Source organism: Salvelinus sp. IW2-2015, linkage group LG14, assembly GCF_002910315.2.
Source record: "Salvelinus sp. IW2-2015 linkage group LG14, ASM291031v2, whole genome shotgun sequence".
Classification (NCBI taxonomy): domain Eukaryota; kingdom Metazoa; phylum Chordata; class Actinopteri; order Salmoniformes; family Salmonidae; genus Salvelinus; species Salvelinus sp. IW2-2015.
The window spans coordinates 16,658,304-16,681,269 of record NC_036854.1 but is presented as its reverse complement, the minus strand read 5'-3'; the positions used below and the strand labels follow the sequence as shown (position 1 = coordinate 16,681,269).

Here is a 22,966-nt window from a genome sequence, read left to right as displayed (position 1 = left end):
CTCGCTCTCCGTCGAAAATGTTGGAACCCGTTCTCCCGAGAGAGGGCTTAGACCGTTCGAGCATGGATTGTGCATTGAGAGTTCTTGGAGGTGATCGTGTCAAAAATGGGGGCACGAGTTGCACGGTTGTTTAGGAATTTTAATTTAGAAAACCGAGTACATCGTGAGATTGGGAAGGCAAAACCTGAAGTGGCACCCCGACATCTKACCCATATTGATCCTGTTCAGAGTACAGAGGGTGAGTACATAGGGATTTTTGTTATTGCATTGAAGAACTTGTGTAAGTCGGGAGGGTCAACTCAGCCGGTAGCTACGCCAGCCAGGCTGTTAGCAAGTATACCATAGCTTGCTGTCCTGGCTAGTGTTTCTTAACGTTACAGGTTTGTAGCTATTTGAAACCAAGGTTTTAGTGTTGAGTACGTATTTGTGGTTTTCCAATTCTGTAACAAGCACAAGCTAAGATACCTAACTAGCTAGCAGCAAAGATGGCAAATGGCCCATTTAACACTAGGGTTCACCCTCTGCTTCTAACGTCATGATCTGCTGCCAGTACATACCAGTCTGTATCACAGTCATACATCTTTAATATGTTGTCCTTTGTCCCCTGAGGCCTAAACGATTTTGTTTCCTTCAGTTACTGAGATCAATGATGCCATCCACAAGAGAAACGACCCCCTCCTGGTCTTGCTGAAGTCTGTGTATGTGGAATCAAAGAATCCTACCGAGGTGAGAGCCTAAAATAATGACTATTCAATTGACATTTCAAATGAGGGCTATTTGCTTGATTGGCACCCTACTCTGTTTCAATACAAACAGGCTCCAAAGGAGATGACTGAGGAGAACGTGGAGGAGCGCAGACCACTGAAGTTCAGCCTACCGGGGGACCCCTATGGGATTGTAGAGATCACTGATGTCCCCAAAGGCAAACTGTCTATTGTTGAGGCCCTAAAAGCTCTGAACAATCACAAGAATGCTCCCCAAACATGGACATTGGACAAGGTTGCCCAGGAGTACTCTCTTGACTCGAGAGACACTAAAGCACTTCTAGAGCATTTCATCCCATTCGAGGTGAAGATCATTCCTCCCAAGACGAAGGACGACGCAAAGCAGATCAAAGATACCTAGGACAAATATGCAGTATACCTGGCCTTTTAAAGACATCTATCAGCCAAGTGAATTATTTATGTATGTTAATGTACTATAAGGTTGTCTGCCTTGCTTCAAGGTTCAGGATAGGAATAGAGAATGTGTGGAATTATTTGTTTTTCTGTTACGAAACGAGGGAGACGCATGATTTTAATCCCAGTACACTACTGTTACCGCTACTCCAAGGAAAGCTAGCTTCATTGTGGGAATGGTAATCAGTGTTGTAAACGGCAAGGTCGTAACGCTACTCCATATGATTGGTGTCAATCGTCAGTAAATCTCAATACACATTTTAATAATGACTAAATCAACCAATTATATAATTGTATGAATGACGCGATATTGGTCTGCAAATCCATTCATGCTACTTCGCTAATTACTTTCCTAACAAGGCTTTCATCCCTGTGTCACAACTGACAGTAAATTGACTGTCACTTGCTAATTTGGCATCTTTCTACAAATCGCAATGTACTCTCTTCAATTTTTCATTTATATGAGCCAATGTTATGTATTTTTGTAATTCCTATTAAGAGTGGAAAACATTTTGATGTTGGATTTTTTTGTCTTCTGTGGGTATCCAAGCAAGCACTTGTGTTTTAAATACTGTATCATGATTATATACACTACATGACCAAAAGTATGTGGACACCTGCTTGTCGAACATCTCATTCCAAAATCATTGGCATTAATATGGAGGTGGTTCCCTCTTTGCTGCTATAACAGCCTCCACTCTTCTGAGAAGGCTTTCCACTAGATGTTGGAACATTGCTGCGGGGACATGCTTCCATTCAGCCACATGCATTAGTGAGGTCGGGCACTGATGTTGGGCGATTAGGTCTGGCTCGCAGTTCGCATTCCAATTCATCCCAAAAGTGTTCGATGGGGTTGAGGTCAGGGCTCTGTGCAGGCCAGTCAAGTTCTTCCAAACCGATCTCAACAAACCATTTCTGTATGGACCTCGCTTTGTGCACAGGGGCATTGTCATGCTGAAACAGGAAAGGGCCTTCCCCAAACTGTTGCCACAAAGTTGGAAGCACAGAATTGTCTAGAATGTCATTGTATGCTATAGCGTTAAGATTTCCCTTCTGGAACTAAGGGGCCTAGACCGATCCATGATAAACTGCCCCAGACCATTATTCCTCCTCCACCAAACTTTACAGTTGGCACTATGCATTGGGGCAGGTAGCGTTCTCCTAGCATCCGCCAAACCCTGATTTGTCTGTCGGACTGCCAGATGGTGAAGCGTGATTCATCACTCCAGAGAGTGTGTTTCTACTGCTCCAGAGTCCAATGGTGGCGACCTTTACACCACTCCAGCTGAAGCTTGGCGTTGTGCATAGTAATCGTAGGCTTGTGTGCGGCTGCTTGGCCATGGAAACCCATTTCATGAAGCTCCGGATGAAAAGTTATTGTGCTGACGTTGCTTCCAGAGGCAGTTTGGAAGTCGGAGGTGAGTGTTGCAACTCAGGACAGATGATTTTTACAAAAGGAAATGTAAATGATAAACTATTGATCAGTAACATAATGACTGCTTTCAAGTGAGTACTACAGTATAGTAGTGTTCATCGTCGGTCACTAGACCTTTGCTATAATTTGAAAACTTCCATACACCTTTTGGATAAGGTCACTGTTTGTGGGAATATCCTTCCTAAAATGTGTCATACACTGAGTGTACAAAACATTCGGAACATACACTGCTCAAAAAAATAAAGGGAACACTTAAACAACACAATGTAACCTCCCAGTCAATCACACTTCTATGAAATCAAACTGTCCACTTAGGAAGCAACACTGATTGACAATAAATTTACATGCTGTTGTGCAAATGGAATAGACAAAAGGTGGAAATTATAGGCAATTAGCAAGACACCCCAAAAAAGGAGTGATTCTGCAGGTGGTGACCACAGACCACTTCTCAGTTCCTATGCTTCCTGGCTGATGTTTTTGGTCACTTTTGAATGCTGGCAGTGCTCTCACTCTAGTGGTAGCATGAGACGGAGTCTACAACCCACACAAGTGGCTCAGGTGTGCAGTTCATCCAGGATGGCACATCAATGCGAGCTGTGGAAAAAGGTTTGCTGTGTCTGTAGCGTAGTGTCCAGAGCATGGAGGCGCAACCAGGAGACAGGCCAGTACATCAGGAGACATGGAGGAGGCCGTAGGAGGGCAACAACCCAGCAGCGGCCGCTACCTCCGCCTTTTGTGCAAGGAGGTGCACTGCCAGAGCCCTGCAAAATGACCTCCAGCAGGCCACAAATGTGCATGTGTCAGCATATGGTCTCACAAGGGGTCTGAGGATCTCATCTCGGTACCTAATGGCAGTCAGGCTACCTCTGGCGAGCACATGGAGGGCTGTGCGGCCCCACAAAGAAATGCCACCCCACACATGACTGACCCACCGCGAAACGGTCATGCTGGAGGATGTTGCAGGCAGCAGAACGTTTTCCACGGCGTCTCAGACTCTGTCACGTCTGTCACGTGCTCATGTGCTCAGTGTGAACCTGTGAAGAGCACAGGGTGCCAGTGGCGAATTTGCCAATCTTGGTGTTCTCTGGCAAATGCCAAACGTCCTGCACGGTGCTGGGCTGTAAGCACAACCCCCACCTGTGGACGTCGGGCCCTCATACCACCCTCATGGAGTCTGTTTCTGACCGTTTGAGCAGACACATGCACATTTTGGCCTGCTGGAGGTCATTTTGCAGGGCTCTGGCAGTGCACCTCCTTGCACAAAGGCGGAGGTTAGCGGTCCTGCTGCTGGTTTGTTGCCCTCCTACGGCCTCCTCCATGTTCTCCTGATGTACTGGCCTGTCTCCTGGTAGCGCCTCATGCTCTGGACACTACGCTGACAGACACAGCAAACCTTTTTGCCACAGCTCACATTGATGTTTTGCCATCCCTGGATGAACTGCACTACCTGAGCCACTTGTGTGGGTTGTAGACTCCGTCTCATGCTACCACTAGAGTGAAAGCACCGCCAGCATTCAAAAGTGACCAAAACATCAGCCAGGAAGCATAGGAACTGAGAAGTTGTCTGTGGTCACCACCTGCAAAATCACTCCTTTTTTGGGGGTGTCTTGCWAATTGCCTATAATTTCCACCTGTTGTCTATTCCATTTGCACAACAGCATGTGAAATTTATTGTCAATCAGTCTTGCTTCCTAAGTGGACAGTTTGATTTCACAGAAATGTGATTGACTTGGAGTTACATTGTGTTGTTTAAGTGTTCCCTTTATTTTTTTGAGCAGTGTATATAGACTGACCAGGTGAAAGCTATGATCCCTTACTGGTGTCACTTGTTAAATCCACTTCAACCAGCGTAGATGAAAGGGAGGAGACAGGCAAAATAAATTATTTAAGTGACTTTGAATGGGGTATGGTAGTAGGTGTCAGGCGCACTGGTTTGTGTATCAAGAACTGCAACGCTGCTGGGTTTTTCACGCTCAACAGTTTCCCGTGTGTATTAAGAATGGTCCACCACCCAAAGGACATCTAGCCAACTTGACACAACTGTGGGAAACATTGGAGTCTACATGGGCTAGCATCCCTGTGGAACGGTTTCGACACCTTGTATAGTCCATTGAGGCTTTTCTGAGGGCAAAAGGGGGTTCAACTCAATATTAGGAAGGTGTTCCTAATGTTTTGTACACTGTGTACTTTGCAGGGCCATTTATTTCATAAAAGAGTAGAATCATGATGATGCTGTTTACTTTCTGTGAACGTTTATGATGTGGATTATTGTGATGTTTCATTTAATAAATCAAACACATTATTTTAGCAAAATAGTGGACATTGTTTTAAAAGGAACAACAAAGCGGACACGCCTCCTGTGTTTTGGTAGAAAGCTGAGGGATGGTCTTGGAGAAATGTAACCACTCTCAAGTTCATACATTTATATTTTAGCAGACGCTCTTTATCCRGAGTGACTTACAAGCAATTAGGGTTAAGTGCCTTGCTCAAGAGCACATTTTTCACCTAGTTGGCTCGGGGATTCAAACCAGCAACCTTTCAGTTACTGGCCCAACGCTCTTAACCGCTAGGCTACCTGCCACCCATGAACTATTGCTTGCTCTAGTGGTTACCCTCAACAGCTCAGGGCACCTGGAACAGACTGACACTAAAGTCAACACTTGCTACAGTGGTCCCTAACAGTACACAGAGCTATTAGTTATGGGGGGAAAAATCTATACAGTTACTTATCACAATGTTATTTTGGGAGGATATATCGATATTTGGCTCCAAGTATCAATTTGTATACAGCGCTTGTCGGCTGTACCGGCGCCAAAACTGAATTTCCCAGCCCAGAGCTATGGATGCAAGGACTAACCATCCATGATATTGAAATGTATAGTTTTAACCATGTTATACAGTGTTTACATGGAGATTGTTTACAAACATTGGAGTAAAACAAGCTTGTATTTTTGGTTATGATGGGGTATGACTTGAACCAAGCTCATGAGGCATTTATAAGTTATATTCTTCAAGAATCAATGGGTATACAGTGGCAAGAAGAAGTATGTGAACCCTTTGGAATTACCTGGATTTCTGCATAAATTGGTCATAAAATTTGATCTGATCTTCATCTAAGTTAGTCACAATAATAGACAAACACAGTGTGCTTAAACTAATAACACACCAATTATTGTACTTTTCTTGTCTATATTGAATACATAATTTAAACATTCACAATGTAGGTTGGGAAAAGTTTGTGAACCCCTAGGCTAATGACTTTTCCAAAAGCTAATTGGAGACAGGAGTCAGCTAACCTGGAGTCCAATAAATGAGATGAGATTGGAGATGTTGGTTGGAGCTGCCCTGCTCTAAAAAAACACTCACAAAATTAGATTTTKCTATTCACAAGAAGCATTGCCTGATGTGAACCATGTCTTGAACAAATGAGATCTCAGAAGCCCTAAGATTGCCAATTGCTGAACTGCGTAAAGCTGGAAAGGGTTACAAAAGTATCTCTAAAAACCTTGATGTTCATCAGTCCACGGTAAGACCAAGTTCAGCACGGTTGCTACTCTCCCTAGGAGTGGCCATCCTGCAAAGATGACTGCAAGAGCACAGCGCAGAATGCTCAATGAGRTTAAGAAGAATCAGCTAAAGTGTTAGCTAAAGACTTACAGAAATCTCTGGAACATGCTAACATCTCTGTTGACGAGTCTACGATACGTAAAACACTAAACAAGAATGGTCTTCATGGAAGGACACCACTGAAGAAGCCACTGCTGTCCAAAAAACATTGCTGCACGTCTGAAGTTCGCAACAGAGCACCTGGATGTTCCACAGCACTACTGGCAAAATATTCTGTGGACAGATTAAACTAAAGTTGAGATGTTTGGAAGGGAAACACAACACTGTGTGTGGAGAAAAAATGCACAGGACACCAACATCAAAACCTCATCCCAACTATAAAGTATGGTGGAGGGAGCATCATGGTTTGGGGCTGCTTTGCTGCCTCAGGGCCTGGACAGCTTGCTATCATCGACGGAAAAATTCCCAAGTTTATCAAGACATTTTGCTGGAGAATGTAAAGCTATCTATCCGCCAATTGAAGCTCAACAGAAGTTGGGTGATGCAACAGGACAACGACCCAAAACACAGAAGTAAATCAACAACAGAAGAAAATACGCCTTCTGGAGTGGTCCAGTCAGAGTCCTGACCTCAACCCGATTGAGATGCTGTGGCATGACCTCGAGAGCAGTTCACACCAGACATCCCAAGAATATTGCTGAACTGAAACAGTTTTGTAAAGAGGAATGGTCCAAAATTCCTCATGACTGTTGTGCAGGTCTGATCGGCAACTACGGAAAATGTTTGGTTGAGGATATTGCTGCCAAAGGAGGGTGAACAGGGGTTCACATACTTTTTCCACCATGCACTGTGAATGTTTACACTGTATATTCAATAAAGACATGAAAACCTATAATTGTTAGTGTGTTAGTAGTTTAAGCAGACTGTGCTTGTCTACTGTTGTGACTAAGATGAAGATCAGATCAAGTTATATGACCAATTTTTGCAGAAATCCAGGTTATTCTAAAGGGTTCACATACTTTTTCTTGCCACTGTATAAATGGAAAAATGGAAAGAAGGGGATGCAGGCTATCTATTACATGCACAAAACGTGTAATATTAAGAACATCTAATGACCAAACCCTATACTTTATGGAACCTTGTAATATTGTATTTATCTCTGTGTTTGATTGTATACAATGTACCAATACAACGCTTATATGCACGTGCCCTGTTGGCCTAGGTCTTGAACCACAACGTTACGCCTCTTTATGGCCATTTGTCCATTTCAATTGGAGCTCTGGATAATGGGTGTGTCCTAACAAAGGACCCTACCCAAGCTGTCCATACTATTGGATGATGGGACTGTCAGTTAACCAGTATACGGACAGTGATCGTAGTTCKTAACAGAGATGGAATATTATACCGTCAACCCCGAATAGTGAAAGACGAAATTATCATTCTCAGGATAACAGAAAGATGAGGGTTGGAAAGAAAATGAAATTACTGAAATTCAAATTGTTTAATGCCTCTTTGAGTCATGATTTTGTCTTGTAAACAAATCTAGCGGTGTTTTCTTTTGTCGGAGAACCCATTCCCTGCAAAACAAAGACTGAATGATACGCGGAACTACATTTTACTTACCGCTTTTGTTGAATTGTGTAGGTGGCATTGCCCGTTTTTCGCACTGTAAATAATGTTATTTGATTAGATTTATTAATTCGCGTGCAATGAGAGATTAATACAGTATATCTAGTTGTGACTTCGAGGAATTACAAAAAGCATCTGGACAGCGAATTGGATCAACTGAAAGACTGAAATGAGCAGCGAGGAATTGTCTGTCTACTGAAACCCAACGATGTCAACCTGACTTTGGAAGGAAAACGGTAATTTCACTTGAGGATTCTGCTGTAACAAACAATACTACTCCCTAAAAAGTGGTTTAATTAATACAATGTAAACATATTTTCAAACAATTCTGCTTGTTTGATTAAACTAATCTTAGGTTCTCATCAAACAAGCATTTGATCTTACATTTATTTCCACAGTATAATAATAATGTTATCAAAAATATCCAAATAAATAGGCCTACGCTCAAAAGAATGCTGGATTAAAAACAACTCAATTTGGGTTATTTGGTAACCCAGCGCTGGGTTATTTTTATCCTGCCAGTTGGGTTATTTTGATCCAGACAGTTGGGKTTTTGGAATTACACAAATATGGGTTAATTTGTAAGTAAAGAGACTTGGGGCTTGTAGGGATAGCCCAAGACTTAATTTAACCATCAGTTGGGTTTTTATTCACTTTCATGCTGGGTATTTTTTTATGTAATCCAGATACTTATTTTTGGCCACATGTGAGAGTAAATGTCATTCCTGTTGATCATGTTAAGTTTGTACACTGCACATTTAAACTTTCCTTGATTATTTTTCCACATTTAGATATTCAAATATAAAATTAATAACATTATTATGTACATATTATAACAGTGGTAACTATCCCAATGTTGGGATATAAACTCAGCGGACAGTTTATTAAGTACACTAACCCGTTCAAAAAAATGGTTTGCCCATTTTGAAGATGTTATTGGGTGAGTGATGTGGTGATGTAAGCAACTTTGAGCGTGGTGTGATCGTCTGTGGCAAGTGCGCCCGTTCCAGTATTTCAGAAACTGCCGGCCTCTTGGGCTTTCCACGTACAACGGTGTCTAGGGTTTACAGAGAATGGTGCGACAAACATAAGACATCCAGTCAATGGCAGTCCTGTGGGCGAAAACAGCTCTTTGATGAAAGGTCGAAGGAGAATGGCAAGAATCGTGCAAGCTAACATGCGGGCCACAAACTGGCAAATAACGGTCCTTTTCCCAGATGGGTGATTGCAGCAGACGACCACACCGTGTTCCACTCCTATCAGCTAAAAACAAGAAGAATCGGTTACAGTGGGCATGCGATCACAAACACTAGACAATTGTGGAATGGAAAAACAGATTCTTGAATAGAGAAGGGAGAAAAAAATATCCTGGCAATAAAGTAAGAAATAATGCATTGCTGGGTCAAAAATACAGATATAACAATAACCCAGCAAAAGAGTAAAAAGCGACCCACTGCTGTGTCAAAATAACCACGTTTTTGGGGTAAATAAAACATCCCAACATGGGTTATTCACGCAACCCAGCTGGCCGGGTCAAAGTATCCCAGTGTGTGTTTTGTCCAATATTTACCCAGTGCTGAGTTACCAGATAACCGAAATTGGGTTATTTTTAACCCATTATTTTTTAGTGTGTGCAGTGCATTCGGAAAGTATTCAGACCACTTTTTCCACATTTTGTTACAATGCAGCCTTATTCTAAAATGTATGAAATAATTTTTTCCTCATGAATTTACACACAATACCCCAAAATGACAAAGTGAAAACAGGTTTTTTGAATTTTTTGTAAATGTATCAAAAATAAAAGCATGAATACCTTATTTACATAAGTATTCAGACCATATCCTATAAGACTCGAAATTGAGCTCATGTGCATCTTGTTTCCATTAATCATCCCTGAGATGTTTCTACAACTTGATTGGAGTCCACCTGTGGTAAATTCAATTGATTGGACATTATTTGGAAAGGCACACACCTGTCTATATAAGGTCCCACAGTTGACAGTGCATGTCAGCAAAAACCAAGCCATTAGGTCAAAGGAATTGTCCATAGAGCTCAGAGATAGGATTGTGTCGAGGCACAGATCTGGGGAAGGGTACCAAAACATGTCTGCAGCATTGAAGGTCCCCGAGAACACAATGGCCTCCATCATTCTTAAAGGGAAGAAGTTTAGAACCACCAAGACTCTTTCTAGAGCTGGCCGCCCGGCTAAACTGAGAAATCGGGGGAGAAGGGCCTTGGTCAGGGAGGTGACCAAGAACACGATGGTCACTCTGACAGAGCTCCATAGTTCTTCTGTGGAGATGGGATAACCTTCCAAAAGGACAACCATCTCTACAGCACTCTACCAATCAGATGGCCAGACGGAATCCACTCCTCAGTAAAAGGCACATGACAGCCCACTTGGAGTTTGCCAAAAGGTACCTAAAGGACTCTCAGACCATGAGAAACAAGATTCTCTGGTCTGATGAAACCAAGATTGAACTCTTTGGCCTGAATGCCAAGCGTCACGTCTGGAGGAAACCACGCAACACTCATCACCTGTCCATCCCTATGGTAAAGCATGGTGGTGGCAGCAGCATGCTGTGGGTATGTTTTTCAGCGGCAGGGACTGAGAGACTAGTCAGGATCAAGGTAGAGATGAACGGAGCAAAGTACAGAAGGATCTTCAGGACCTCAGACTGGGGCAAAGGTTCACCTTCCAACAGGACAACAATCCTAAGCACACAGCCAAGACAACGCAGGAATTGCTTTGGGACAAGTCTCTGAATGTTCTTGAGTGGCCCAGCCAGAGCCCGGACTTGAACCCGATCGAACATCTCTGGAGAGACCTGAAAATAGCTGTGCAGCGACACTCCCCTCCCAACCTGACAGAGCTTGAGAGGATCTGCAGAGAAGAATGGGAGAAACTCCCCAAATACAGGTGTGCCAAGCTTGTAGGGTCATACCCAAGAAGACTCAAGGCTGTAATCGCTGTCAAAGGTGCTTCAACAAAGTACTGAGTAAAGGGGCTGAATGCTTATGTAAATTTGATATATATGTTTATATATTTTTATACATTTTTAAAAAAAAGTCTAAAACCCTGGTTTTGCTTTGTCATTATGGTGTATTGTATGTAGAATGATGAGGGGGGAATAAGGTTGTAACGTAACAAAATGTTGAAAAAATGAAGGGGTCTGAATACTTTCTGAATGCACTGTATACACTCACAAAAAAAATAAAAATAAACTAAACTCAGCAAAAAAGAAACGTCCTCTCACTGTCAACTGCGTTTATTTTCAGCAAACTTAACATGTGTAAATATTTGTATGAACATAACAAGAATCAACAACTGGGACATAAACTGAACAAGTTCCACAGACATGTGACTTACAGAAATGGAATAATGTGTCCCTGAACAAAGGGGGGGTGGGGGGTCAAAATCAAAAGTAACAGTCAGTATCTGGTGTGGCCACCAGCTGCATTAAGTACTACAGTGCATCTCCTCCTCATGGACTGCACCAGATTTGCCAGTTCTTGCTGTGAGATGTTACCCCACTCTTCCACCAAGGCACCTGCAAGTTCCTAGACATTTCTGGGGGGAATGGCCCGAGCCCTCACCGTCCGATTCAACAGGTCCCAGATGTGCTCAATGGGATTGAGATCCGGGCTCTTCGCTGGCCATGGCAGAACACTGACATTCCTGTCTTGCAGGAAATCATGCACAGAATGAGCAGTATGGCTGGTGGCATTGTCATGCTGGAGGGTCATGTCAGGATGAGCCTGCAGGAACGGTACCACATGAGGGAAGAGGATGTCTTCCCTGTAACGCACAACGTTGAGATTGCCTGTAATGATAACAAACTCAGTCCGATGATGCTGTGACATACCGCCCCAGACCATGATGGATCCTCCACCTCCAAATCGATCCCGCTCCAGAGTACAGGCCTYGGTGTAACGCTCGTTCCTTCGACGATGAACGCGAATCTGACCATCACCCCTTGTGAGACAAAACCGCGACTCGTCAGTGAAGAGCACATTTTGCCAGTCCTGTCTGGTCCAGCGACGGTGGGTTTGTGCCCATTGGCGATGTTGTTGCCGGTGATGTCTGGTGAGGACCTGCCTTACAACAGGCCTACAAGTCCTCAGTCCAGCCTCTCTCAGCCTATTGCGGACAGTCTGAGCACTGATGGAGGGATTGTGCGTTCCTGGTGTAACTCGGGCAGTTGTTGTTGCCATCCTGTACCTGTCCCACAGGTGTGATGTTCGGATGTACCGATCCTGTGCAGGTGTTGTTACATGTGGTCTGCCACTGCGAGGACGATCAGCTGTTTTGCAATTTATTTCCCTGGCCACATCTGCAGTCCTCATGCCTCCTTGCAGCATGCCTAAGGCACGTTCACGCAGATGAGCAGGGACCCTGGGCATCTTTCTTTTGCTGTTTTTCAGAGTCAGTAGAAAGTCCTCTTTAGTGTCCTTTCATAACTGTGACCTTAATTGCCTACCGTCTGTAAGCTGTTAGTGTCTTAACGACCGTTCCACAGGTGCTTGTTTATTAATTGTTTATGATTCATTGAACAAGCATGGGAAACAGTGTTTAAACCCTTCACAATGAAGCTCTGTGAAGTTATTTGGATTTTTATGAAATATCTTTGAAAGACAAGGTCCTGAAAAAGGGACGTTTTTTTCCCTCCTGAGTTTATATTCATTGAGCTTGTGTTACGCCCTGACCTTAGAGATCCCTGTTTATTCTCTATATTTTGGTTAGGTCAGGGTGTGACTAGGGTGGGTACTCTAGTTTTTGTATATCTATGTTTTCTTTTTCTTTGTTGGCCTAGTATGGTTCCCAATCAGAGGCAGCTGTCTATCGTTGTCTCTGATTGGGGATCATACTCAGGCAGCTTTTTTTCCCACCTTCAGTTGTGGGATCTTGTCTTTGTTTGGTTGCATGTATTTTGCACGACGAAGCTTTTCGTTCGTTGTATTGTTTATTGTTTTTTTCGCTGGTTCACATTTAAATAAAGTATGATGAACACAAATCACGCTACGCCTTGGTCTACCCTTAACGACTAATGTTACAGCTTGTCTGATGCTTTAAGTTTACGGTTTGATAAAATAAGACAAATGCCTCAAGAGGGCGTCAGAGATCTAGATAACCAGAATATAAAAAATTTAACCTGACTTAAAAAAAAACTAAAAAGGATTCTCCTCTTGCTCCTGCTGGCTTTCATAGATTCTTCCATTACTCTCCTGAAGTTGCMGGTAATAGGCTACACGAGGAGTCGGCAACCTTTCTCATGTTGAATCCCAATTTATCTTACCATTTATACCGATCTGCATGCCAGTTATGGTTTTCATATAAAAAAAAATCTGAAACAGTTTCGATTCATTTATAATAACATCTTCATATCTCAACATCATTGTCATGTGGTTAATCAAAATGCTGGGTCCAGGCCCGAAGCATGCGCTAGCGAACTTGCAACATTGTATAAAATATTCTGGGCCCTCAGAGTTTCCCTCACGAGTGAGCTCGGAACAGACACAGCTGTATGCTATTTGCGCAAGAGATTAGAAGCAGTGCTTAACTTGCGCAGGAGCTCAACGGAGCTGAGTATCGGCGCCTCAAATGTTCTACTGCTTGAGCTCCTGTTCYTCTTATAGAATATTAGCTCAAAAGTATTGTGTATCTCCTGCACCTAAATATAAACAGTACCAGCACCCAAAATGACTACCGGAACCTATTTCAGTCCAAGTCAAGCACTGATAAGAAGTTATCAGGTAGGCCTATTTTATGACGTTTCCACTGGATCAGAGCATTACATTTTTCCCTTTTAACGCTGAGTGGTTATTGAAAGGGAGAGATCTGGAAATATTTTCCAAATACATTGAGGAACTATCGTAATTCTCAATGGATGTAAAAATAGACTTTGTTTGCTTGTTGTTTGAGGTGAAGAAAACATTACTTTGAGAAGCTCCACAGATCATTAGTGTTGGTGCGTTAAATCAATTAGAAATACTAATCAGATCCCCAAATGGGCACATTTATATGCCTACATTTGTTCGCTGGCCAGGTAGTCTATAGGCCTACTTCTATCCGTGCGTGTCCTTACTCAACATTGACAGGAGCGCTCCAAACAAAAGACAACGACTAAATTGACAAAACTCGTAAATTGAATGAAATATACCAAAACGTGTTTCTCACAAGTGTAGCATAGGTTGAATGCATGAAAATAAATTACCATAATCAAAGTAACAAACATTGTAGATGAGAAATTATAGGAATGAATGGTAAATGTACTACTGGTGACATGTAATGGGGAATTGATATACACTAACAATCAAATGCAAACAATTCACACAATGAAATTATGAAACAATGAATGTGCACAAATTGGCGGGAGAGAACCCATTCTGGAGAGGAGTGCATTGTGCATCTGGGCGCATGGTCAAGCCGACTTCTGCATTGGCCATGCAGCATTTATGGTGATATGGCCTCAACAGAGGTCAGGGAATTCATACTTTTTGCGCTTCGTGGATCAGTGCAGAACTGTTGTCAAGTTAGGGAGTAAAAAAAAAAAAAAATGTTTACCTTTATTTAACTAGGCAAGTCAGTATAGCTAGGTAATTTATTCCTGAATGAAAATTAGTAATGTTTGCTAGCTAGCTTTTTACTCACTTTTTTTGGTCTATCACAATGCCTTTCCCGTTTGTCCAGGGTTGCCAGGTCAAGCTAAATTCGTAGCCAATGACTACTCAAAACCTGCCCACAAGGCCTGAAAACTAGCCCAAAATGTGTTTTTTCGCAGCAAGAGAGGAGTTGCCACATTTAGCCAATAAACCCTTTTTCCATTACGTTATCGCGTGAAGGAATCTCAATTGAACTTCTAACGACTTAAGAAGCAAAATGTGGTTTTCCATCTAAATAATCATTATTGYGAGGTAATGTGACTAATAAAGGAATTTGAATATGTTGCAAGAGTAAATATAATTTCAAATATAAACTTTAAAAAACAAACGTTAGGCAATTTTCTGGCAATTGTGCCGTTATTATGTGCCAGATGTTAAGACAACAAACCGTTATAAATTTGTAAGATTGACTTGTAATTTCAATAGGCATTGGCTGGGCCTACTGACTAAAATATGGTTGTATGATTGTAATTCAACTTTGCCATGGTTTGGTTAACTAGATGCAGGTAACCTATAGGCTAGCCCCTGATAGGTCTACATCTAATTTCAGATAGCGTACAGTAGCCTAGGCAAGATGTAAAATGAACGATTTAGCAGCTTGCTTAGTTCAAATACACAGACTAATTTATTCAACATGAACAGAGGCAATTTCTAGGTAGGAAGTGCTTGAGTTGCCCAATAGCCTGCTGGAATAGGCTACTGAGGATGKGGTCATCATTTCAATCACTGAATCAAATATGATTAATATGAATATGAACTGAATAGGCCAATGCTTGTCAACAACAGCAAGTGTTTTTTTACCTGCAGCCAAATCTGAATGATTGTTACCGTCAATCTAATGCACTCTAACAACAGCTGATCGGCAGTTGCGATAGGATTGTGACCATGATCACAATTGATAACTTCCAACTTGATTAACTAAACAAGGCCATTAATAATTGCTTAATAACACAAGGCTACAACAACAATAATCTGAAATTATAGGCTTTTTATTAAATACGTTTGCCAGGTACAGGTAGGCTACACAAGCGGCACGAATTGATTTGCAATTACTCCTGTGATATCGTTTCGACATATTTTTTGTATAAAAGTGTGCAAAGCTGTCATCAAGGCAAAGGGTGTTTAACACTTTTTTGGTTTCTAACATGATTCCATATGTGTTATTTCATAGTTTTGATGTCTTCACTATTATTGTACTATGTAGAAAATAGTAAAAATAAAGAAAACCCCTGGAATGAGTAGGTGTGTTTGAACTGTTGACTGGTACTGTATATTTTTAAGAAATTGCCATGGTGGCCGTGGTGCAATTTAGAAGTAGCCCAAAAACCCGCAACCAATACATTTTCACCGCGACATTGTTTTCAAAGTAGCCCAATTTAGCATGAAAATTGCAGACATGGCAACCCTGATTGCCTGGTAGACTTGCTAAACAGCTGCGACAATTCTCATTCACGAGCTTGCCAGATCACTGATCATCTGGATTTGGTGGGAGAATTAACCGACCCACTGGGTCATATCTCAATAACCCAACATCAATAACCCAGTATTAACAACCCAACTAAGTGATCCAATGCCTGCAACCCAATAGTGTGTAGGCTTTGAAATGATATACCCTCACAATCAATCATTTCCAGTAATGAGATATTCTTTAAATAGGCCAGCACATAATATTTGAAATTGACAGCTGTAATGGCTGACTGTAGGCTATATTTTTAGTTTAATCACTAGTAACTCATTTCGACACCTCTTACCATGTTAAACAGGACTACTGCAGAGCTGCCAACTCTCACGCATTTGGGATTTTTCTTGAAGGTTGGGTGATTTTGAGAAATTAATTGTTATAAAAAATAACATTTTCAAACACCCAGCACATGGGAAACATAGATCAGGGGTGGTCAACCCTCCTGGAGAGCAATCAAGATTTTCTTCCGGACCTATTTTAAAGAGATGGTTCACCCAAATGACAAAATACTATATGTTTTTGTCCTTACCTTGAAAGCAATCTATGGACAAGGAGACTGCAGTCTATGATTTGGTTACCCACTGACATCAACCATTAATATTAGTATTTCCTGTGCAGAGCATTGGTGTAGTGGTAACACTCCCCAACACTTTCTACCTGACAACAGGGATCCTTGCTTCCAACCTCCACACTGCTTCTCCCATTTGCCTATCTCCCCATCTAATTTCATTAGTGTCTGAATAAAGTGTCAAACCACCTAAGATTTCACCCCCACCAAAAAAAGAAATCTCAATTTTGAGGGTTAAATTAATGTTCAAAGCATTCTGAATACACCTGACCTGTGTTTTTTCACCCTGGTCATAGTCTTAAGCCATGTCAAAAACATAAAATTGCAGGAAATTAGCTTTTAAAACAGTACATTTTTCCTAGGGGRGGACCCCCAGACCCCATCTAGGCAAAATTTTACTCCAAGCTTTCTTCAATAGTCAGCAGCCCTGCTACTATTATTTGTAACTTTGCTACTCTGAGAATTACTCAGCTTTATTATGTTTTATTTCACCTTTTGATAACTGAACAATATTATCCAGCTCAGTAACAAATGTGTAATTACAATTCCTACACTCAAAAAGAGAAACACAATTTCCTTTGTTGACTGCTTTTTCAACTTTCTCCCAGAGTCGCAGGCTAGTTACCGGGGCAAATGATCATCTAAGGCTAAACGGACTATATGATACATCAACTAAAACATTCAAAATAGTAGGACACATACCTAGTTTATTTTTGTCGTGGTTGTTAAAAGGCTCAAAAGCTTTTTGAAAGAGATACAAAGCGACCAGATAGAAATTCGAGCTGGATGCAGGTCCCTGTTGCTAGGTTCCACAACTACTCAACATGCAGTGTTATCATTGACTTGCAAGGTACCAGGCAGATCCTTTTTAGCAGTTACTATGGTTTCTGTGGATATATATGTACTTGAAATAGAAAACATGTTCCTCTAATATTTTTCTTTCTCTTCCATCACATTTTTTAAATGACTGTATTATGATGAATATCTGAATAGGGACTCTGCTTGGACCAGTACTGTTCTAACCACCCCAATTCATGTTTAAAAGTGATAGGTTAAAATGCTGCTTCTTTGTGTATCGCCGCCAATTTACTTTTGAGTCATTCTGAGAGGAGAGGGCAGAGCGTTAAGATCAGTCCGTGTCAGTGAGAAGTCAGGAGGCAGACATAGATTTCAGTCTGAGGCTTGTTTGCACACATCCACACGTATCCTTTTGGTTTTATTCATAATCTAGCCGTGCGTATTCTAACCCTGTTGTCAAGGTAAGAGGAGGAACACACAATGCCCCAGTCAGTGTATTATTGCCTAATAATACACTTGTTCCTGTTCTATTATGGTAGCCTGTTTATCTAATTAATACAACATTTTACCCTCTCCTTTGCTCTGGTGGGGTATCTTTGACATAATTATAGTTCTGCAGCATGGTAAATGGATAGAATTTGCCTCAAGGTTTCGGACTAGCAACAGCCGTCACACAATCATATCCTCCCGGCAGTGAACAGAAAAATTAGAACAAATTTACATTTTTACTGACAGTTATTTAATAAGCTTTGAATCCCCTGTAATCGCTTTGTCTGTTCAACCCACATGGAATGACTAAAGCTAGAAATGAGAGAAGAGAGCATATTGGAAAGTGCTGCGGAAGTCTAAGACAAAATCACGTTCATGGATAAGACTGCTTATAGTCTGCCGCTTTTAACACCGCCAGTCCTAATCTTCCATAGGAAAAGCGGGTCCAACATTTTCTGTTTGACGTTTGCCATGGAGCCATTGTAAATGATACCAGTCAGTCTAAAATAACAGTATCCAATGTTTATATTAGTGATAAGCCTTTTTTATTGAGGGCTTGAGTTGTCCCCAGAAAAACATTGACTTGGACTAAAAATCTCTCCCTGGCACGGATCAAATAATTCAGGAAATTGCTAGGGCATTTTGGCGATAGAGAGCATTGGTAAGCCAATTTTTTTTTTWAATTTAATTTAATTTAACCTTTATTTAACTAGGCAAGTCCGTTAAGAACAAATTGTTATTTACAATGACCGCCTACCCCGGACAAACCCGGACGATGCTGGGCCAATTGTGCACAGCCCTATGGGACTCCCAATCACGGCCGGATGTGATACAGCCTGGTTGTGTTGGCATGCTTATAATAGTGTAGTAACCGGGCTTACACGTACATAGCCAGACTGCAACTGCATACTACCTTCAGTCTTCTTGTGTATGATGACGTTCAGAGACTTGTCCCGAAACCACTCATGCGTTGGCTTGGCTGTGTGCTTAGGGTCGTTGTCCAATTTGAAGGTGAACCTTCACCCCAGTCTGAGGTCCTGAGCGCTCGGGAGCAGGTTTTCATCAAGGATCTCTCTGTACTTTGCTCCGTTCATCTTTGCCTCGATCCTGACTGGTCTCACAGTCCCTGCCGCTGAAAAACATTCCCACAGCATGATGCTGCCACCACCATGCTTCACCGTAGGGATGGTGCCAGGTTTCCTCCAGACGTGACGCTTGGCATTCAGGCCAAAGAGTTCAATCTTGGTTTCATCAGACCAGAGAATCTTGTTTCTCATGGTCTGAGAGTCTCAGGTGCCTTTTGGAAAACTCTAAGCGCGCTGTCATGTGCCTTTTACTGGCTTCTGAGCGATAGTAGTCCTTCTGTAAGGTTATCTCATCTCCACAGAGGGACTCTAGAGCTCTGTCAGAGTGGCCATCGGGTTCTTGGTCACCTCCCTGACCCAGGCCCTTCTCCCCCGATTGCTCTGTTTGGCCGGGCAGCCAGCTCTAGGAAGAGTCTTGGTGGTTCCAAACTTCTTCTATTTAAGAATGATGGTGGCCATTGTGTTCTCGGGGACATTTAATGCTGCAGAATTGTTTTACCCTTCCCTAGATCTGTGCCTCGACACAATCCTGTCTCGGAGCTCTACGGACAATTCCTTCGACCTCGTGGCTTGGTTTTTGCTCTGACGTGCACTGTCAACTGTGGGACCTTATATAGACAGGTGTGTGCCTTTCCAAATAATGTCAAATTAATTGAATTTACCACAGGTGGACTCAAATGAAGTTGTAGAAACATGGAATGGAAACAGGATGCACCTGAGCTCAATTTTGAGTCTCATAGCAAGCGGTCTGAATACTTATGTAAATAAGGTATATCTGTTTTTTATTTTAAATAAATTTGAAAAAAATCAAAAAACCTGTTTTCGCTTGGTCCTTATGGTTTATTGTGTGTAGATTGCTGAGATTGTTTTATATTTCATCCATTTTAGAACAAGGCTAACGTAACAAAATGTGGAAAAAGTCAAGGGGTCTGAATACTTTCCGAAGGCATTGTACATGCAGATCAATGTGTATATAAACGTTTCAGTTTGACAAAATGTCATTTGATACACAATATTGTCTTTTGAGAAAGGCAACATTTTAAAACAAAGAATACCCATTTTAAGGTATTATCATCAAGGAAAAACAGACATAGCATTTGACGTTTATGTTTTCTTGCTAATGTCCCCGCTTTCTGTTTTGCCTCCATTTCCCTTTCTGTATCCCCAGGATCTCTCCTCCATGCTAAGATGCTGGCTTCTTCAGTTGAACTAAGAACAGCATCCAAGGCATCATGTTTGGCAAGAGAAGAGCTCCAGTAACGATGCCTAAACCCGAGCCTGCACCCCCCGTGGAAGAATGGTTTACTCCACTGTCGTTCCCCCTGTGGAGGCAGGGGAGACCAATAAAACCAGCCTCTGCTGTCTCGTCACGGCAGGGCTGCTGAACCTCTCTGACCACCTCCACCACGGCCAGCCTGACACGGAAGACATGTCCATGGAAAACAGCTCATATGGCTCCTCCTTTTCACCTCTGGACCTGGACACAGTTACGCGAACAGTCGAGGCCCAGGAGAGTGTTCAGGGTGTCAACCTGCCCCTCCAGGTGTTCTTCTGCACGGCCATGGTCTCCATCCTGTTGGTGGCCTTCCTGGGGAACGTGGTGGTGGTCCTGATGGTCTACCAGCGTGCCGCCATGCGATCCGCCATCAACATCCTGTTGGCCAGCCTGGCCTTCGCAGACATGATGCTGGCCATCCTGAACATGCCCTTTGCCCTGGTTACTGTGGTGACCACACACTGGATCTTCGGGGATGTCTTCTGCCGAGTGTCGGCCATGTTCTTCTGGCTCTTTGTCATAGAGGGCATGGTCATCCTGCTTATAATAAGCATAGATCGGTTCCTGATCATAGTCCAGAAACAGGACAAATTGAGTCCCCACAGAGCCAAAGTGCTCATAGTCATCGCTTGGACTGTCTCCTTATGTTTATCTTTCCCACTAGCCATAGGCCACCCATCTCTCCAGATCCCCTCTAGAGCTCCACAGTGTGTGTTCGGCTACACCAGCGAGCCGGGTTACCATGCCTACGTGTTGCTCCTCATGCTGGTCTTCTTCTTCATCCCCTTCATGGTCATGCTGTACACCTTCATGGGGATCCTGAACACCATCCGGCACAACGCTGTGCGCATCCACAGCCACCCGGACAGCATCTGTCTGAGTCAGGCCAGCAAGCTGGGGCTCATGAGCCTGCAGAGGCCCTTTGAGATGAACATAGACATGAGCTTCAAGACGCGTGCCTTCACCACCATCCTCATCCTCTTCTCGGTGTTCACCGTGTGCTGGGCGCCCTTCACCGCCTACAGCCTGGTTTCCACCTTCAGCAGCCCCTTCTACCACAAGGCCAATTTCTTTGAAGTCAGCACCTGGTTCCTTTTGTTGTGCTATCTCAAGTCTGCACTCAACCCTCTCATTTACTACTGGCGGATCAAGAAGTTCCGCGACGCCTGCCTTGACCTGATGCCCAAGTATTTCAAGTTTCTTCCTCAGCTGCCCGGCCACACAAAGCGACGTATCCGACCCAGCGCTGTGTATGTGTGTGGGGAGCATCGCTCTGTGGTTTAATAACACTGGACTGACTTGGAGGACACTGACTTCACTGCCATGTAGGTTTTGTTTGACCATTTATCCAATTTGTTCTCCGCCAGTCAAATGAATGAGTTGTGATTGCGGTTTCGACAGTATATTTTAGCTGAGTAGAATCTGTTTACAAAGCATGTCAATTAACTGCTTCAGTGGTTTTGAATATGGTCATAAGGCCACCAAGATTACATTTTGTCATTGATATTTCTATGTAATTGTTTTGTGCCTATTAGTTAGTCTATACCAGTCATAATGCTGCTACATCTGGTGAAAATTTGCAATTTCAGTGTACTGTACTTGAATCTAATAAACATTTTTGACATTTCTTACCTTGTTAATACAGTCTTTGTTTTTTACTTCTGGTTTACTTTTTTGTCTTATGTTAGATTTCATGGAAGTTTTCTGCAATTATACAAATGTCATGAAGGCAGAGAAATGTCTAAAATGTTTGACTCAGCAACCCACTCAGAGCTTTATAGAAAAATGGTTAAACAAATGTAAATTGCAGCAATCTATTTGTTTAGATGTTCGTCTCAACGTGGCCTTGAATCCTATTTGTGTACCATACACTTTAGAGACGTACTACACTGTGGATGAGTGAGGATACACTCAGTATACCAAACATTGAGTTGCACCCCCATCTTCCCTCAGAACAGCTTCATTTCGTTGGGGCATTGACTCTACAAGGTGCCGATGTTGACTCCAATGCTTCCCACAGTTGTGTCAAGTTGGCTGRATGTCTTTGGGTGGTGGACCATTCTTGATACACACAGACAACTGTTGAGCATGAAAAAAACAGCAGTGTTGCAGTTCTTGACACAAACCAGTGCGCCTGACACCTACTACCATTCTACCATATAAGGCTCTGCATCTCAGTGCTAGAGGCGTCACTACAGACCCAGGTTCGATTCCAGGCTGTATTACAACCGGCCGTGATTGGGAGTTGTATAGTGCGGCGCACAATTGGCCTAGCGTCGTCCGGGTTAGGCCGTCATTGTAAATAAGAATTTGTTCTTAACTGACTTGACTAGTTAAAAAAAGGTTAAAAATAAAATACAACTACAATACTCCGTTCAAAGCAGTGGAGGGTGCTGAGGGGAGGACGGCTCATAATAATGGCTGGAACGGAGCGAATTGAATGGCATCAAACACATGGAAACCAGCCATTACCAGTGCCTTGGTTCAAAGGCACTTACATCTTTTGTCTTCCCCATTCACCCTCTCAATGGCCCACCATACACAATGTCTCAAGGCTTAAAAATCCTTCTTTAACTTGTCTCCTCCCCTTCACCTACACTGATTGAAGTGGATTTAACAAGTGACATCAATAAGGGTTCATAGCTTTCACCTGGATTCACCTGGTCAGTTTGTCATGGAAATAGCAGGTGTTCTTAATATGTTGTACACTCAGTGTGTTTCACATGCAGCAAGACTATTTTCTGTGTTTACCAGTTAATGTTTTTCTAAAGGTTAGGGTTAATGAAGCACATCTCTGCATCTCCCAGTGGCGTCCT

The 22,966-nt window shown here is 42.6% G+C and overlaps 2 protein-coding genes across 2 annotated transcripts; both read left to right on the top strand.

Moving 5' to 3' along the window:
- Positions 1-16: 16 nt before the first annotated feature.
- LOC111973490 (NADH dehydrogenase [ubiquinone] 1 alpha subcomplex assembly factor 4) lies at positions 17-1,694 on the top strand. The gene is made up of 3 exons (XM_024000883.2): positions 17-238; positions 635-726; positions 817-1,694. The coding sequence occupies exons 1-3, from the start codon at positions 106-108 to the stop codon at positions 1,123-1,125; spliced, it is 534 nt and encodes a 177-aa protein (XP_023856651.1). The 5' UTR covers positions 17-105; the 3' UTR covers positions 1,126-1,694.
- Positions 1,695-7,549: 5,855 nt separating this feature from the next.
- Positions 7,550-21,778, top strand: LOC111973157 (probable G-protein coupled receptor 63). The gene is made up of 2 exons (XM_024000411.2): positions 7,550-8,045; positions 20,043-21,778. Exon 2 carries the CDS (start codon positions 20,172-20,174, stop codon positions 21,432-21,434), a length of 1,263 nt encoding a protein of 420 aa, XP_023856179.1. The 5' UTR covers positions 7,550-8,045; positions 20,043-20,171; the 3' UTR covers positions 21,435-21,778.
- Positions 21,779-22,966: the final 1,188 nt, after the last annotated feature.

Coding starts and splice junctions, on each gene's coding strand:
- LOC111973157 (XM_024000411.2), top strand. CDS start 20,172: ATGGTTTACTCCACTGTCGTTCCCCCTGTGGAGGCAGGGGAGACCAAT.